This window comes from Phaseolus vulgaris, chromosome 4, assembly GCF_051622355.1.
Source record: "Phaseolus vulgaris cultivar YP4 chromosome 4, ASM5162235v1, whole genome shotgun sequence".
In the NCBI taxonomy this organism is placed as follows: Eukaryota; Viridiplantae; Streptophyta; class Magnoliopsida; order Fabales; family Fabaceae; genus Phaseolus; species Phaseolus vulgaris.
Genome location: NC_143501.1, coordinates 4,637,017 through 4,656,987, shown reverse-complemented (window position 1 = coordinate 4,656,987; position 19,971 = coordinate 4,637,017). Strand labels below are relative to the sequence as shown.

At 28.9% G+C, this 19,971-nt stretch overlaps 1 protein-coding gene across 1 annotated transcript; it reads right to left on the bottom strand.

The window, feature by feature from the left end:
• Nucleotides 1–6,911: 6,911 nt before the first annotated feature.
• LOC137836601 (putative serine/threonine-protein kinase PBL11) lies at nucleotides 6,912–19,722 on the bottom strand. Its single transcript, XM_090301530.1, has 6 exons — nucleotides 19,527–19,722; nucleotides 18,785–19,215; nucleotides 18,372–18,507; nucleotides 8,528–8,664; nucleotides 8,342–8,447; nucleotides 6,912–7,426 (listed from the first exon to the last, which is right to left on the bottom strand). The coding sequence occupies exons 1-6, from the start codon at nucleotides 19,720–19,722 to the stop codon at nucleotides 6,912–6,914; spliced, it is 1,521 nt and encodes a 506-aa protein (XP_090157656.1).
• Nucleotides 19,723–19,971: the final 249 nt, after the last annotated feature.

Genomic DNA, 19,971 nt, shown 5'->3' with positions numbered 1-19,971 from the left:
ATTCATATTTAAATTTATCTTCAAAGAAAAAACAATTTGATAAAATAATCTATAATTTAGTCAATATAGTATTAATTAATTTTTATTTTTAAAATTGATTTATTTTAATAATTTTTCTGTAATTATAATTAATAATTAAAATCTTGATAGTTAATATTAAATATCAATTTAAAAACTAGTTTATCAATTTTTATTATTAATAAAAATTAATGTAGATATACCAATAGATTTTTAGTTTATAAAATAATATTTAACTTAGTAAATATAATAAAAAAATTAAATTAATTTTTATTTAATAATTTTTTTGATAATAAATTTAAACTATATTTTAATACCTAAATAAAAATAATTTTATGTATATTAATTATTTAAACTTAATAAGGTTTAAGGAGGAGTGATTGTGATTTTCATCTTTGCTAAGCAATGTGCTTCATGCTTTTGTAGAAGTGGTAGTGGCAAGTGTTGTATATAAAATAAAACTCTAAATTAAAGAGCTTATATTAATGTGACAAGTGTTAACAGTATCATAGAAGATATTCTAAAAATAAAGTGTTAATGTTTTCTTATTATTCAAGATTAAAGCACACATGATTATTAGATCGGTCAACTCCAATATATATAATTAATCTTTTCATTATCATAAATTATTGTTCAGATCTCTTGCTTCTTCTCCAACATCATTATTCACTCTTTTTTCCAAAACCATGTTTGGCTTTGCTAATTACCATTAATTAAAAAAAATTAATAAAATAATTCTAATTTCTTTTAAGATGATCTAAAAGTTCAGATTTTCTCTTGTATTTTTAGTTTTATTCCATTTAATAAATCTTCAAAATATACTGGTTGATTTCTTAATATATTTTAAAATATCAAAATCAATGTATTTTAGAGTAACATTAAAGGAACCAAATTCGAGATCTACGCATAACCCTAATATGGGATCCAAAAATTCTATAAATTTTGTTCATAATTAATTTTTTCAAAGAGTATATAACTAATTTTTTTTTCTTCTAAATCACATTTTCTATCTATAATATTAGAATTTGAAACATTGGTTAACCTTATTCAATACTATTTTAAAAAATTCTCTCAAATACTTCAAATAATTTAATTCATTCGACAAATAAATAAAAACTTTAAAAAATTTAACATCACTATTCAAATATAATTTAGATAATGCATATACATTTGAAATGTGTGTTTCTGTGTTGAACTTATGATGAATTTGTAATCAAATATCTACAAAAGAATCTTTCTTTATCATGTGAATGTTCTCTATTATATACCTATCATATTTATGATTTATCACCGACCATTTTAATTTAAATTTAGCAATCTCTTAAGAAATTAGTTTTAAAGTCTACTCAACTTTCATCAAACCCTTCAATCATATATGGTTCTTACGAAATGTCTTAAATATAATAAGGTTAAAAATAAAAACTATTCGTTACGAAATGTACCTTATAATAATATAACGTTGGATAAAATTAAAAATAAAATAAAAAATTTCTATTTGATACAAAATGTCTCATAATAAGAGAAAGTAAAATTAATAAGCGAAACAATTAATTTTTTTTTCATCAAAACAATAGAAATAGAAAGAATAAATAAATATAGAACACTTAATATATATTACAATCTACAATCTATAAACAAGTTATAATTCCTAAAAATGTTTAGCTCAGATACTTCTCTTAAATGGGCGTATCCGTGTCGGACACACGTATCGGTGTCGATACTCTACGACACTCGTAGGATACTTATCGGTGAAGTGTTCAATTCAAAAAATATTTGTTGGATTTTTGAAAATTCTAATGGTTCTAACACAATTTTAAAAGGTATAAATATAATAATTTTCTAAAAACTCAAATTTATTGTATAAATTTTTATTATGATTATAAAAATAAGGAATAAATTCTTTTGAACGAGTCATGAAAAATATCTTCCTGCTCCCAAAAGAATCTCAAACATACTTTTGCACATAAATATTTATTTTCTATTTATATAATTCAAAATTATATAATATATAGATCCGTGTTCCCGTGTCCTACATTTTAGAGATTATACGTATCTCTGTGTCCATATCCATGTCGTGTCAGTGTCCGTATCCGTATATATGCTACATAGGTTTCAACTATTACCATCTATATACAAGTTATCATTTCTGTATAACCCAAAAAATAGCAAAAATGAAGAAGAGTGCATGGATAAAATAATATGGCGCCAATTAGTACATTGATGATGCTTTAAATTTGTGAAACATTGAGAAATAGTACACATTAAAAATTGGAGGAAACTTTCTTTTTTTTCATATTTGAAAAAAAGTAGAATGCATCTTTTGACCTTACTTTCTAAGGATGGTGACTGAACTTGATTTTTAAGTGGAACCACTTTTTTTTTATGGAGAGCAGAGCATAGCTAAAAGAATAGCCATTAATATTTTTACATTACTTCATATATTTATATATTATCTCTCATTTGTGCTTCTTTCTTTTCTTCTGGGTCTATATCACACTAAGTGATAAGGTAGAATGTGCAAAGCTTTCTCAAATTAATAATATATAGATTATACCATATATACATATAGAGAGAAAGAAGGAGAAATTAAATTAAATCCATTTAAGTTTCATGTTATCTCATTTAATATCTTTTCAATTAAATCATATATATTTTTTCTAAACTAACTATTGAATCGAAAAGTTCCTATCTTATATACACATTTAAATTATTTTATATATTTTTATGTAAATAAAAATTAATGTATCATATGCTTTTCAAATTATAATAAAAATATGAGTTATTTTATAGTTTTAATATTATAGTTCAATTTTAACAAAATTTAACATAAATAATTGTGATGATATTGAATGATTGAATTGACTAAATATATTTTTATATAAATTTATTGATGATGTAATATATATATATATATATATATATATATATATATATATATATTATGCATTTGAAATTCGTTTGGAAAAAGATAGCAAAGAGGTATAATAAATATAAGGGAGTATCTTATATACAAATAGTTACACTATATAAACTTCTCCCCTTCCCTTATAAATAACACTTATGTTGTATGATATTGGATCGTGGCAGGCCCATAAGTCTAGGCCCAATATATAATTTATCCTTAATACAAAGGCAATTTCTTTCTGCACCTCCAAGGCACTTCATTAAAAAAACGTGAAATGAATACTTTACCCTTTTTTCAATGACATTCTTTTTTATCTTCTTTTGGATTATAAAATTCTGAACTTTAGAATTTAAAAAAAAAAAAATTTATTCCAAATTCTAGAGTTTGAAAAGTATTTTCAAACCTAGAAAACACTTTCTTGTCTTATGAATATTAGGAATTAAATTTAATGGCTTTAAAATTTGGAAAGTAAATTCTTGAGTAGTGTTTAATCAGGATTATGAGAAAAAGGGAACAAAAAACAAATGAAGTTAATAAGTAAATTTTATATACAAAAGAATGAAAGGGAAAATGAAGTTATCAAATAGGGGAAGTTAAATAGCAAAAGTGTAGACCAAACAATGCTGAAATTTCTTTGTACCTTTTTTCAAAGCCCACTGATCAGCCCAACCAGACTAGTTAAATAGGTCCAACTCTGTACCCAATTATATCCAATTCAATTAGTTTAATAATTTCATTTTTTAACCTTATTGATTTAACTAACTAAAATAATCTATTGATAAACATTTTAGTAATTTTTATAAGGTCCTATTCATGAACCTAACAAAGTTTTAGATATAAAACAAATTGTAATACAAAAGGGTATTTAAATATTAACAAAAAATTATTAAAAATTTGAAGTTAATTATACAGTATTTAATATGACTTATTAGCTATTTTAGTTATTAACATCAGAGTCGTACACATCATTTTTTTTAAATATAATCCTAATTCTTATTACAAGACATATTTTAGAGGAGACTAATGGTCTTTTTTGAAGACATTTTATAGTTTCCACAATATTATATTTTTTTTCATTTTTTAATTGTATAATCCATTAACCTTATAAACTCTAGAATATAAAAATTATTATTTTTTCTTCTGAATTTTAGAATAAAAATGTATTTTTGCATTTAGAGTTCGAAAGTTATTTTCAAATTAAAAAAATATATTTTAAATTTTAAAATTTAGAATACAATTTTGTTTTTAAGGATTCTAGAGTTTTCATAAGTATTTTCAAACTCAAAAAAAACAAATATCAAATATTTATATATTTTAAATATTTTAAAAGTGTCATTATACATCAATAAGTTTTCTTAAGAAATTCAAATAAAAATAAATTGTATTAAGAAAATACATTCAACTAGTTTATTAGGGTTAGGAGCCTTTTTCAAAAGCCTCACAACAGACATAAAAAAAAGACAGATTTTTTCAAAGGCAACCATTAAAAGATATAGAAAATATTGGAGCCATTAAAACACAGTGTCTAATTATCACAGATTTTTTATTAGTAGTAATAAATGATAATTTATCTAATTAGAGAGACTGGTCCTTTATTTATATTTATTATAATTTATCAATAATTTGTAATATTATAAATGAATGTGGTCAAGATTATAAAATAAGAACATGTACTTTTTAATGAAATTAATATTTAATCTTCCACATAATTAATTGGTCAGCATTCAAAACTTTCACCATCTCCCACTACACCTCCTACTATATTTGTCTATATTATTACATATATATTTTAAGGATAAAATTATAGAAGGACATGTTATAATTTTTTTCCTAAAAATACTATAAAATACAATTGATTAAAAAATACATGAAAATCTAAAAAAATTTAAATGTTTATTACTTTTATTGTAATTATTTTCAAATTCAATATGTTATTCTCACATTCTTTTGATGACTAATTAGAAGAATCCGGTAATAAAATCAAATTTTTGTTATTCTTACCAACTCATTTATTCTTTCTTAAGTTTAAAGAAAATATAAAAGAGATAAAAAATATTTGTATTAGATAATTCTTCTTTCAAACAAAATATTAAAGTCATTTTTTCAACTTTGTTAATTTCATGTGACGCCAAACTATTATTGTAGAAGCAATATATATAAATTATTCACACTAATAAAAAATTCATATATTACTTTATTAATTACACATTAATTTTTTTAATTTATAATAATAAAATATAATATCAATCAATTTTAAATTAATAATTATTCAATCATTTTACAAACATATTCAACATAATTTATATTCTTCTTATTTTTTTCCCCACTAATTCTATATCATCGTTCTTATTAATGTATATTCCTACACTATTTTTTAAAGTACTCTGAATAATGTATATATGTATGCAATTGTTTCAATTTATTATTTAAATTAATTTTAATTTAATTCATTATTTAAAAATCTATACATTTAAAGTGTTCATAGTCAAATAGCGTTATTTTATTTTAATATTATTACTTCAATTAATTACATATATAATTTATTATTTAAATATCAAATTATCTATACACATTATTAAAATTTTTAAACTACATTGCTTATTTCAATTTCACATAATTTTTATATTTATAAAAATAATGAAACCATAATTAATAATGTAACATTATTTTTGTGTTATATGATATTTTAGCATTTTTTTAATTAAATGTTCATTAATATTTATTTATAGCTGTTATTTTCTTAATTAATGTAATTATTCAAAGTTTTTGAAATATTCGATTTCAAGATTCAACCTTTATATATAAATAGTTATTAAAATTAAAAATTTAAATTGAACACAAAAATATACACACTTAATTATTAATTTTTTTTTACATTTTCAGTTTTTTAAAAACTAAAGAAGTTTCTAATAATACAAACAATTTTTTAAGCAAAAATTCTTATATAAATAATTTTGAAAGAATTCTTTTTTTCTGTTTTTTTAATCGAAATGGCGTAGCAAAGTAAAATGTGCTATCTCTATTTATAATTTGAACTATCTCAGTAAAAATTATGTTCAAGGTGCTACTGGCGAAAAAAATTTCTATTTATACCTTATTATTGTACTTCCAACCTCGATATAATTGGGCTAAGCTAGCTTCTATTTACACCTCCATATCTTGTTCAGCACCTCCATGGGTGATGAATTTACCATTTAAACCTTATTAAAAAAAACCTCCACCACCCTCATTTCTTCTCTTCTTCGCTTTTTTCATGTACCAAAAATTTCACCATTCAAAATCCAGCTGCAGAGAAATGTAAAAAAGTGTTAAAATACATATTTCGAATTTTAGAATTTTGAAAGTGTACGAATTATACAATTTAAAAATGAAAAAAAAAATCCTACTCTTTCATCAAAAAGTAATTTTGGAAATAAAAAAGTTATGGAGTTAAAATAAAAAATTGACTTGGGCTATAAGATACTCCTTGCACCTCAATTTACTAATAATTTTGCTTTCAAAAAAAAGTTATGCAAAACAATTCCATGAAAGGCAACAATAAAATTGTAATTGAAAAATTTATTAAGTTGTGAAAAATGTTTAAAAAATAAATAACAGAAATAGTTGAGTGATGTTTCAATCCTTTTGTTTTCTTAAAGCGATTCGTTGAAGGGCGACAAACTTTTGGAAAACAGAAACTTACTAACGAGGCCAAAAGAAGTTTTAGAAAATAAAAAATTATTTTTACAAATAGCAAATAAAAAAGTTCCTATTTTTTTAGGACAAATTAATAAAGATTATAGCTTTCATAAGAGATGAGAAAAATGCATGAGACCAATTTCCATAACAATCTACCCAAAGGCTCTTTTTACTTTTTACTTTAAATTGCTAACACTTTGAAATTGTTAACCACAATATAAACTAGACAACATGGTAATTCCACTAAATTTTGGAGAAAAATGGTTAGATGCTCAAGAATTTCATACAAGGGTTGAATGAAGATGAAACCTTAAGAGTTAGATGAAGATCCAAGCCAAGGATTTGGTGGAGGTGGAGGTAGAGGAAGAGGGTAGTATTGACACTGTGGTGAAGCTTGAAAGCACCTTAAAACATTTGGTGATGAACCTATTCCAAAGCCATACTTGTTAGCACTATCATGGTTTGAAGGGCCTACATCCATTCTACCAAGTGAGGTTGAGGGACCAACCTCACTAACCATCTCATCATGCAAATACTTCAACTTATGAACTACTTCACTCATAAGGGGTCTTGTTTTAGGGTCTAGACGAAGACAATGAGTAGCTATCCTCATTGTCCTATGAGCACATTTTGTTGGGTATTGCCCTTCAAGTCTAGGATCCATCAAATAATGAAAATTTGCTTTGTTTTTTAGACGAGGCCGCAACCATTCTACCAAGTTTTGTTCTTCTGTAGCCATTGTTTGATCTAAGGCTCTTCTTCCTGTCAGCATTTCAAGCAGCACAATCCCAAAGCTATAAACATTGCTCTCAGAAGTAAGGTGGCCTGTGTCAACAACATTCTTAATGTTAATAACCATTTGAGTAAAAACTTGCACCATAAGCAACATGGAAGCTTAAATTATGCATTAGTCATTAGTCAAATAATGTGATAAGAAGACAAATTAAAAAGGAGAAATTTTGTGTGGCCCTAATTAATTATGGAGATTTTGGTATGTAGTTGAGTTTTTAACCAGTAGTTGTATGAGTTTCCATTTGATGAAGTTATGTCATCTATATGTTTTGCCATTTGGTAAGAAGAATTTATTCAACTTTTAACCCAAAAACTAGTTTAATGTTTTTGTAATCAACAAAGATAATATACATACTAATTGTAGGTACAAGAACATAAAAACCCATATAGGCAAAGATTACAAAACTTTTTCCATCATTTAGTCACTTAATATTTATCTTTCAACTTAATATATATATATATATATACAAACTAACCAAGACTCAAAGACTATTTCCTATGTTATTTTGTCCAAGTGAGAATGGTATAACTAGAACTATTTTTCATATTGAAAAGGCAAATTTAGAGGAAATCTTTGCATTAGCTTAGCTAAATGGTTGGGCATGGATAACCAACACACACCATAACTAACTTTTCATATTCAAACTAGTATATTTGTCCAATTACCTGTTTGAAACAGCTCCAGTAAGTCCATATTAAAAAGGTTTTATCTTCAGATGTTTTGTCTTGTTGTTTATCATAAAACCTATTTGAACAAATGTTATTACAGACAAGTAAGTTCTACGATAGAAAACAAGACAAAGGAATAATATGTCTATGCTTGAGTAATGAATTTCTATATTCTATTTTATGTATAATTAATGTTTCTATATTACTTTAGGATAAACAACATTTGATGATCCAACGAATTAGACAAGTTTATGTAGGGTAGAAGTTATTCTGACTAACCTGACATCAAATACTCAGGAGCTTCATAGCCTTTTGTTACAACTACTTTAGTTGTTACATGAATTTCTCGAACAAGACCAAAGTCCCAAAGTTTTGCATTGTAGTCCTGAGATAAAATGATATTAAGATGTAGGAAAAGTTGTATTATATAAAAATTAACATAGTAAGAGATTGCAAAGTTATTACCATATCCAATAGGATCTTAGATGTCTTAAAATCTGAAAATATTATTGGCCTTGAAGCTTCCTCGTGTAAAAATGCAAGGCCATTAGCAGCACCAATTGCAATTTTCATTCTCATAGGCCATGTAAGTAGAAGAGTTCCTACTCATACATCACAATATAACTTGTTAATTCAATAATTTATCTAGCATGTATAATAATAATTAATCCTGTTTTAATCAAAATAAATTTGAAATGGTATCCAAAATTAGATTAAAAGTACAACTCAGCGCATTAGAATATATATATATATATATATATCATTAAAGTAACATTAAAATAGAGATAAAAAATAACATTAATAACAAGGCAACTTTCACATTAATATTTGCACTAAACTTAAAAATAAATGTACATTTGATTTGTGGAAAATTATCATTTTCTAACCTTAGATTGTACTAATTTGCCTAAAAAAATATTAAAGAGAATAATTATGGGATGTCGACTATGTTTATAAAGAGTCAATATATGTTGTTATGTTTCAATTTTACAAGAAAAAATTGATTCATGTTAAAAGGAAGATATAACAAGATTAATAAAACAATTTATATTAATGGTGTTATATGTCACACTAAGACGAAGTATTTCATCTTTCATTTTCGTAGTTCCAAATATGAAACTTTGAGGGAGTTTACACCTATGTATTTGATGTGATGGATTGTGACAATTTTTTACTAAGAGACTAAAAGAGAGTATTGTCAAGAATAATTGATAAAAAAACAAATTGTCTTTTGGAGTATAGAAAAGTTGTCTATGAAATAACATATGACTCTTTCTAGAAATATTTTTTATGAGCAAATAATTAATTAAATTAAGTGGAACATTTTAGGGATGTCCTAACCCATTTACACAAAATGTAAGGGGTTATTAGTCAACATCATTTTCCAACATGTTTCAACCCAATCCTAACATACATTGATGTTGAAAAATTGGTATTCCTAAGGCCTCCAAAGTTCTAATCCAAATACTCAACCTATCTCGCAAGTTTCTATTTCTACATATGATCACCTCACTTGGCTTATCCACAATGCACTTAGAATACCATAACCTAGCCACTATTTCCTCTACCAGACTTCACATATGTATTTCCCTAATTTCAACTACAACAATTAATGCACCATGAAACCAGACAAGGGATACACAAATGCGAAAAATCTCTCCCACTTGTTGTAAATCAATCCTAATTTTTTTTATAAAGATTTCGGCTAACCCCCCAAGTTATATATACACAACATATATAAAAAAACTTACCAAATGTACACCAACCAATAGGAATAGTTGTAATTATTACTGTTGAATGTAAAACTGAACAAGCAAAAAAAAATGAACTTCTCTAACTCTTGCAAGAACATAATAACACTCAATTCAATTTAGTAACTCTCCCTTGAAATTTTGTCCTCAAACTCAATTTTTTTGACTAGAAATATAAGTGGTATGTGATCCACACCCAAGCTTTCTACTGTGTTATGAGAAAAAAATTCCTCTACATTCACAATGTTTTTTTTTTAAAGATGATTCCATTTTTATGACTTTATATACCATATATTATTGTCACCTACATGATCACCCATTTCTTGTTATATCTATGGATTAACTATAAAGTAGAGAAAGTCAACAAATGTTCCTTTGTTGAATTACGACCACATGATTGAATATCTACTTGACTATAACTTATCACATATGTTGTGGAATGTAGCGAACAAAATCACTACAAAGCTATCTACAAACATAAATGTAATTACGATAAAAGAGAAGAAATCACAAAAGATCAGTAGAAGGTAAACAAAGGAAGAAATAATAAAGAATCAACATACTAAAGTAACATGGTTCAATTGAAGCCTTAAAATAAATTCAATTCATGTCCATGATAAAATTCACTATAAACCAAGGATTACAAATCAAATTTTTTATCTTAATGAACTCTTGCTCAACTCACTTTATAAAGTATAATATAACCATCTCAATTAGCTTTCGTGAAATGTTCATAAACAAGTGGAGAAGACATTTCTTACTATTGAGTTAAAACATCACTAGGACAATTAGTTGAAGAACAGGATGAAATCCTTTAGGTTTTCTTTTTCAGAGTGACTTATGAATCTCATCTTATGTATCAAAAGCTTATTTTAATGTGGAAGGTGTTGGAGATCCCACATCGACTAGAGATTAGAGCCTTTCATTGTATATAAGTGGGTGCAAACCTCAATCTCATGAGCCGGTTTTATGGGGTTGAGTTAGGCTTAAAGTCCACTTCGTAATATGGTATCAAAGCCATTTCGAGCCTATCCTAGCGAGTGTTTGTGTTGGGCCTATCGTGCCACCCGCTATCGGGCCGCTATCGGACCACCCATAATATATAGTCCCACGCACGAGTTGGTAGTCTCGGTGTGAGAGGGGTGTTGGAGATCCCACATCGACTAGAGATTAGAGCCTTTCATTGTATATAAGTGGGTGCAAACCTCAATCTCATGAGCCGGTTTTATGGGGTTGAGTTAGGCTTAAAGTCCACTTCGTAATAGAAGGTGAGGGGTGAAAGGTGATTAGAACTGGGGGTTCTGTCGAAAGTATGAGCAGTTTAAAACCAGTGCTGGGAAAGGTAGATCATTACTGGATACAAGGATTGGTGTTAGTAAAGAAGATAGTGTTACAATGTTCAACAATGGAGATTTCACGTTTTTGTAGGTTTTGAAGGAGGTTATTGGTATATTACTTGGTTGTTTTTTGTTAATGCTTTCATGTGGTTTATAACCATAGTAGAATGACTTTATCTTAGCTAAAGGCTAGGAAAGGTTTTCACTTATACAGGTTGTGAAGGATTGAAGAGACAAGTTGTGAAAATAGATTGAAGGAGAAGTAAAAAGGAGCAAAGGCATAAAATAGTGGAATAAAAAACAAAGGTTTGGTAAAATTTAATGTAGAAATATTGAGTGACAACGTGAAGGAGGGACAACAAGTGCAAGCTGGGAAAGTAAAGAAGGATTAAAGGGTTTGGCTTGAGAACAAAGTTTTAAAGAAATAAAAGATGAGGAGGCTTGTGGAAAAATCCTATGCAGAGCTAGCAAAAGGGCTTTGGTTAAATGGTTAACTGATAGGAGAGGATTGCCAAGTCACCATGTTGCGTTGCTTCTAGATACTGATGTAGTATGGACATAAAACTCAACCATCAATGTGATTGCATGGCCAATGATTGCAACATGAAGTATAGGTTGGCTGGGTGGAGGATGTGGTGGTGAATATAGACTTAAATTTATGCCGGTGTGGGTTAGATCTTGATATACAATGTCTTAATTACACGTGTTTTTATTAAAGATGTGAAGTAACGTCTTAGCTAAAGGCTAAGAAGGTTTTTTTTGTTTTTCTGGGTGTGAAGGTGCGACAGATTAGGCACAATGCAGTTGGAATATCGTAGATTAAAAGAGGAGGGAATGCATATGAAAATGGAAGCCTATGCAAATCTGGATAAAGCTGGATGGTGAACATAGTTGGACAAAGATCTATATGCAAAGGAGAGAAGGTGGAAATCTAGGCTTGTATGGATCAGATCTAAAACAAGAAATTGAACATGGCTGGGAAAAGGTAATTATGTAGAGGGGAGGAGGATTAGGGGGGAAAGTGTCCAATTTGCTGAGACAGAAGCAAAGATTAATAAAGGGGTGGCAAATGGGCAGTGGTTGAAGGGATCTTTGGAAGGGAAGTTTTGTAATCATAAGTAAGGTTAGTTAGTTTGCTTATGTAAGAAAACAATATCTGATAGGTAAGTAAGCCAATTTGGGTTTGTGCTAGGTGGATGTTATTACAACGTTGTTAGATATTCTGGTTGTGTTCCATGCTCTAGTGGTTTTTTTATTTTTCTTTGTATAAGGGTTGGAGCATCTCTGAAATGCTCATTTTTATTAAATTATTTTTTTGCCGATAAAAAAAAAAGCTAGGACAATTACTCTAGACAACATTAGTCTCAGTAGAAGCTAATAGGCTAGACACTCTACTAGGACTATCTACCACTGATATGAGAAGACACATGTCTTTTATTGGATACCCAAGTGAAGTTATTAGGTTTAGGTACTTGGACAAGATTTTATGAACCAATCTTCACAAATATCCACCTTAGTTCAACACAAATCTTTTGAGCAAGACTTTTGTCTTCAACTAAGTTCATTACAGGCTTAATCACTAATCAGTTGGATGAAATCCAAGCAATGGAAGACTTGTCTGGAAAAGTGTTCACAATCATAATAGAAGGAGTATAACCTATTAAGACCTTCCTCACCTTCACAAATCCCTGAGAAATCTCTTCTCTTAGAAGTGTAGCCTAATGTCAATGTGCTTTGTTCTTTGATGTATACTTGATTCTTTGATAACTGTATAACATTGTTGTTCTCACAGTAGACAGATCAAACCTAGTCTTGCACCCTCAACTCCCTACCTAGACACTTCTACCACAAGTATTTCGTTACCACTTTGATCAAGACAATGTTCTCTACTTCAGTGGTTGGCAAAATCACTACCTTCTATAGACTGACCTTTCAGCTGATAACAATACCATAAGTAGGTAATACATAAATTGTAAGAGATTTTTATGATGTCCAAACACTTAATATGGTATGAGTCAAAATAAATTTCTATTGAGAATCTTTGGCATACCAATTTGTTTCATCATAATTTGGAACTTTACCAAGTTTCCCTTTCAAATATTAGAGGATCCACTTAAGAGCTTACTAGTGGCTTGTCTAAGGTTTGACATGAACCTGTTAACAAAACTCACAACATAGGCTATGTTAGGGCGAGTGCAAAGCATTGCATACATCATAAAACAAACTACGTTTGCATATGGAATTACTCTATAAAGTTTTGTTCCTACACCGTCTTAGGAGATTGTGTATCACTCAACTTGTAGTGTGAAGAAAGAGGTGGAAAACAAACTTCAAGTTCGTCATTCCAAACTTGTCAAGGATTATTTGAAGTGGGTCTCCTAAGACACATATAGACGTTCTAGATCACCTAGTAGCTTTATGATCCTTCATGTCAAATTTGTCATTTAACTCAACGTTAGGTTTAATATTTATTGCTATTAGAATGTTATCAACACACAACAATAATAATGATTTTTTTTGTTACAAACTTGAACTAGGCATAAGGATCATACTTGCTCCTTTTAAAATCAATACTTGTAATGAACTTGTCAAACCACTTGTTCAATTTCTTAGGGGATTTCCATCCTTGCATTTGAAAATCCATTTAAAGTTGACCAACAAATGGCTAAAATGAGTACATATCAAATTCTAGGCACTGTTTAGATAAAGAGACTTTATCTCCTCATTCATGACTTTTAACTATTGAGACTTCTTCTTACTTGTAAGGGAAAATCATACGCTAAAAAGTTCATCTTCTAACACCTCACTTGTAGCCACTAAGGACTACATAATAAGCTCTGCGTATTTATACCTCTCCAAAGCTTCGATTGTTCTCCTAGCTCTGACTGTATCAATTTTGTAATCATCAACCCAACTATCTCCATCAGAAACTCCTTTTCTATCTTTTACCAAATCGTTTAAATCTTCATTTTGTAGAAAATCAGGTGTTTTTTCTATGCCAAACTCAACCTTAATGTTCAAATTCACACCATGGCAACTACATCTAGACTCACATTCTAAAACTCCTGGCTTATGAGACATCTCAATTTCATTGAAGATGATATCTTGATTGATGATACACTTCTTAAATCCTGTCTTAAAACACCACAGACAATACCTTTTCACACCTTTTGGATAACATAGGAGCATGCATTTATTGACAAACACATCTAACTTCCCTTGCCTTATATGAGTACAAGCAACACAACTAAAGATTTGCAAACTGTTAAGGTTAGAGGAATTCCTTGACTTGATTTCTTTACGATTTTTCAAGTGAAATGTCATTATGGGACATCTGTTGATAAGGTAGGAAACAACAACAATAATTCTAGCCCAAAACATCTTTGAAACACCAACATATTAGAATGGTCATATTAAACCTTTAAACTAGATAATTATGTTGTGAAGTCCGGACTATCATTTGATACCTTTGTATGCCATTCTTCTTACAAAACTTTTTGAACATTTCTAAAAAAAATTAAAGACTATTATCAATTCTAAACCACTTCATTGTCTTACCGATTTAGTTTTCTACTAGATATTTCCAAATTTTGAAATTGTCAAAAGCTTTGTCCTTAGCCTTTTAAGGATAAAGTCAGAACTTCCTCAAATAGTCTTCTCCAATCGATAGTAATATCTCGCAAGAGTGTGATCAAGTTGTAGACAATCCCCGTAGGTTAGCATGAACATAGTTAATAATACCTTTTGTTCTCTGTTTTTCTACATTAAATTGAGCCTTGCAAGCTTTCCCTTGGACCCCATGATCACAAAATTTCAACCTTTCAACTCTGTCATTTCCAAACAAGCTTGGATTATACAATTGAACTATTTTTTTCTTGCGTACATAACCTAAATTTCTATGTCATATCTAAGTATTGGGCAAGATGGTATTCTTAGCAGGAGGCACTGAGACAAATAGTACAACACCTTGTAAGGCATAAAAGTCATTTTTCCTCATACCCTTCATCACTACCATGGATCCCTTCATTAGCATCAAGATTCCCCACTCACCTTTAAACATATATTCCTTCTTCTTAAGTTCACTGAGAGATATTAGGTTACATTTCAAGCTAGGTAGAAGCCTAACTTCTTCAAACACTCTCTTAGATCCATCATGTAGAAAAGACTTGGTGTTTCTACTCTAGTTATCTTACAGGACTTGTTATCACCAAGGAGAATTGAATTTCCTTGAAGTTCTGTAAACTCCTAGAGCCATAAATTATTACGTGTCATGTGAAATAAGTAATCAGAATCCATATCCAATCACAATCACTTTACACTATATAGACCTCTGGTGATTTATAAAAGTCTTCAACTAAAGTTGTTTCACCAAATGTTGGTGGTCTATTCGAACTAGATAATCTATAACCTTTATTTATTTCTCAAGACATAACCTTTTGGTGACCTTTCTTCTTGCAATGGAAACATCTAATATTCGATGCACCCCCACCATTGAAATACATTGACTTCAACATCCTTCTACAACCTCATTTATCATGGGTAGAGGATCTTCCCCTTCCTACAAGGTTGTCTTCTAAATTATATGCCTTAACATCAAACTTATCGTTGATATCATTCAAGATTAGATCAGCCTGAACTTCCTCAAGAGAGAAAGAAGCTACAAAGAGTTTATATTCCATACAACAAGATTTGCTTAAAATGATTATACGTCTTAGGCAACAAACATAACAACAACAATGCTTGATCCTCATAATCAACCTGAACTTCAATTTCTCTTAATCAAGAATCAACTAATTAAATTTATCCAATTGTTTATTAATTTCGTTTTCACTACTCACATTGTATGAGTATAACATTTACTTAAGATATAAATGATTAACTAGGTATTTCTTCATGTATAAGCTCATGAGGTTCATCCTTAATCTTTGTTGTGATCTTCCACTTCTAAATATGCCTCAATACATTGTTATCGAGGCTAAGAACAATCACATTTTTTAGCCTTCCCCAACAATGTTTTCTTGCTCTTCTACACCATGAATACATCAAGCCTTGATTCACCTTCTAGAGCTTCAAGTAGGTCTTATTGAACCATAAGAGCACACATTTGAACAACCATAATCCAAAATCATTTGAACCAGTGTAACACTGTATAAGTACAACAAGTGCTTTAGATATTGACAATTAACTACGAATTTCGTCATGTACAAGCTCTTGAGCTTTGTCTATAGTTCCCTACGATCTTCCCTTCCAGACTTGCCTCAATACCTTATTATTGAGCTAAGAACAATCACATTGTGAGACTTGTTCAATAACGTTTTCTTGCCCTTCTCCATTGTGGCTACATTAAGCTTCAATTCACCTTTGAGTGCTTCAAAGAGGACTTATTGAATTAGAAAAGCACGCAGTTTCAACTGTTACAATTCAAAATAATTCAATCTAGTGAATTTTCAACCCCATACTTTTGTGAAAGTCATGGTGATTGAATTTCACATTCACTACACCACCTTTTTTGTGGAATATACACAAAAATAAATCACTACAAGATCATCTACCAACACAAATAAAATTATGATAGTAGAGAAAAAGTTGTAAATAAGAAGTAGAAGCTAAATAAAGGAAGAAACAAGAAAGATTCAACATGTAGAAATAACGTTGTTTAATTGAAGTGTTAACAAACTTCAATCGAAATTTTGAATATAATTCATTATGAACTAAATATTACAACTCAAAGTTTTTGTTAGTGAACTTTCACTTAACTCACTTTAAAAAGTGTAACAATTGAACTTACAACTCTTATTTAGTTTCCAATTATCCTTATAGGTTCTATGTATAGTAAAAAACTATCTTAACTAAATTTTGTTAAACGTATCTAAACAAGTAAGACATGTAAACAATGTTTTCCACTACTAAATTGAAATCTCACTAAGACAACTACTCCAAACGATACTAATCTTAGTAGAAGCTAAGAGTCTAGACACTATTGAGACTATCCACTAGTGATATTAAAATATGCTTACATTGTATTGGATGCTCTAATAAAGTTAGACAGTTTAGGAACTCTGACAAGATTTTATTGATCTTCACACCATACTCTCTCATCCAAACACTCTTGCTTTATTAAATATACTTATTTTTTTACCAAAAAAAATACCTAAACAGTATGATTTTCCACAATTACTTATGTTTTTTTATATTATTTAAGTTGTATTTGACTAATCCATTGGATCAAGTTCTCTACTTCGTTATTATTCCCAATAAAACCATGACCATGGCCATGACCATCTCCACTCCAACTCCCATATCCATATCCTTTCTTGTATCCTACCCATATAATTGAGTTTTGATAGACTTTATTATACATATCCATGACTTCTTTCTTTTATAACCACATGTTAATTTTTTTTATCAGTAAAGTATTAAATAAATTTAAAAAAAAATATTTTAGGAGTGTCCTAACCTAACCTGTATACAAGTTCTAGAAAATTCTAACCATGTGTAGACTTATGCTTGTGAAGCATTCCTTCCTCTATTCTAATAAATACACAACAACACTGACCACCTTTTATAGTCCATTCTACAACTTCCTCGAACCAACAACTTGTTTCTCTAAACCCACACATTCTCCTTAGATCTTGCCACCTCCGCAATCAATCTCCATTTTTCACTTCGCTAACAAAGATATATTAAATAACTTTAAATCTTTAAATCTTTAATTTCTAGTTCTCAACTTACGCAATTAATTTATTATTCTCCCTTTTATCGAAATGTTCTATGAAGTATTTTAACCTTCTTAATAACCTCTTCTGCCATCTAAATAGATACATAAAGAATAAAGGTAATGCAAACATCAATCTAATGAGAGATACTCTCCCCATAAATTAACCACTTTTGAAAACATGTGTTTAATATGAAATTAAAGGTACAAAAGAGAAATTGAAATATGGTTTATGCATATTTAATTGGTGTATGTGAAGAAAAAGGAAGGAATGTATTTTAGAAAATAAGGGTTGGAGATATGAAGGCAATGATTGAAATCAACAATGATAATGTATTTTTTGTGGCACGGAAACAAGTTTATAAAGAAAAAAAAAATATTTTCATTTTTAATTATAAAAATAGTTTTTTTTAAGTAAAGCAATGAAGTAAAAGTGGAGTAATAAAAAATAAAATTTTCAAACCATAACTTAAAAATAATGAATTATTTGGTACATTGGGACATACTGCTGAATAGTTGCTTCTCTAAGCTCCCTTGACACATATATTCATGCACTAGTAGTCTTTTGCCATCCTCAATGCAAAACCCTACTATTTTAACCAGATTTAGATGATTGAGTTCACTCAGATAACTAATTTCATCCTGAAAATAAATGAAAACAATGAAAACATTTTACATTTTAAGAAAAACAATATAAACAGTTAGTGATGTAAACATTTTATACAAAAAAAAATGAGCAATTTACTCATCAACACCTTCTCTAGTATATTGAGATTACACATACCATTGGAATGTATTTAAAAGGGTTAATAATGATGTGTGCAATCTCAAGAAATCACAAGACATGTAAATGTAAATTTGCTTAGATAAAAAAATAACAAACAAATGAAGAAATTTAGTTAGGGTTAGCATCACATACAAGCCATTCCTTATGATCTTGAGATTCATTGAAGTTGAGGGCCTTCACTGCAATTGGAATTCCTGTTCCAGGCCTTGCTGCATAGTTCCCATATGGATTAATCCAACCTTTCAACAAAATTCCAAACCCTTCTTCATCATGAAAATTCTCAACCCTAAAAGTTCTTGTTGCCAACATAAGATCTTGAAATGTGAACCTTCGAAGAAGCAAAGAAGCTTCAAACAATTCTTGATCTGGAACACACGATCTTGCATAGCTACTTAAGCTTCTGTTTGATGAGGATCTTGTTGGGGCAATTGATTGCTGGCTATCAGCATCACTGGTGACATTTTTTTCTGCTGATTTTGGAGTGAAAGCAAAGTTATAATAAGCAACATAAAATGTAGTTAATTTGCAATCCCAAGAAGATATTGAATTGCCATTGAAGTAATTTTATTGACACATGCATAGATTTGGTTAAACTTATTTTTAGAAAGGAATTGATTTTGTGTGTTTTTCTATATATTGTGAGAACAAAGGTTTATGCATATATTAACACCTAATTAAAGAAAAAGAAAAGTAATGTGATAATTGATATGATTTGAAGTAAGTGTTCTTATAATTACATGCCATATAGGAATTAAGTAATTCAATATAAGCCTTTATTAAAAGAGATTCTTTAATTGGAACAAAAAACAAACATGAACTCTAACAAGAATGGTGAAACAAGGTAAGAATATCTATATTTATACACCATTTTTACCTTGATTGATTTTGTTTCTGGTTGAAGCTTCCCCTTTGGAACTCCAAAGCATGCAACCTAAGAAAATCCTCAATTTCTTCCAAAATCTTGAACCTTCTTCAGTAGTTCCTTCAACAACATCTTTGTTGTTTCTTCCTTTCTTGGATTTGCCCCCAATTGAGGTATCAACCCTAATACAAGCAATGTTTCTTCCCATATTTTCAGTTCAAACCCCTAAAAAATGAACATATAAAAATTTCAGCACAAAATTCTTAAAGATGAAAACATATATAGAAGACAAAAATGGTAGCCACAATGCACTTTGAAACCTTTTGTCAATTGATCTTAGTATGCTTCGTGGTTATTAAGATATGGGTATTAGAGGGAGAATGTGCTTGTTAAGTGTTTGAATATATTTTATGGGGGTCAATGTGTGTACTTTTTCTAAATAATAATAATAATAACA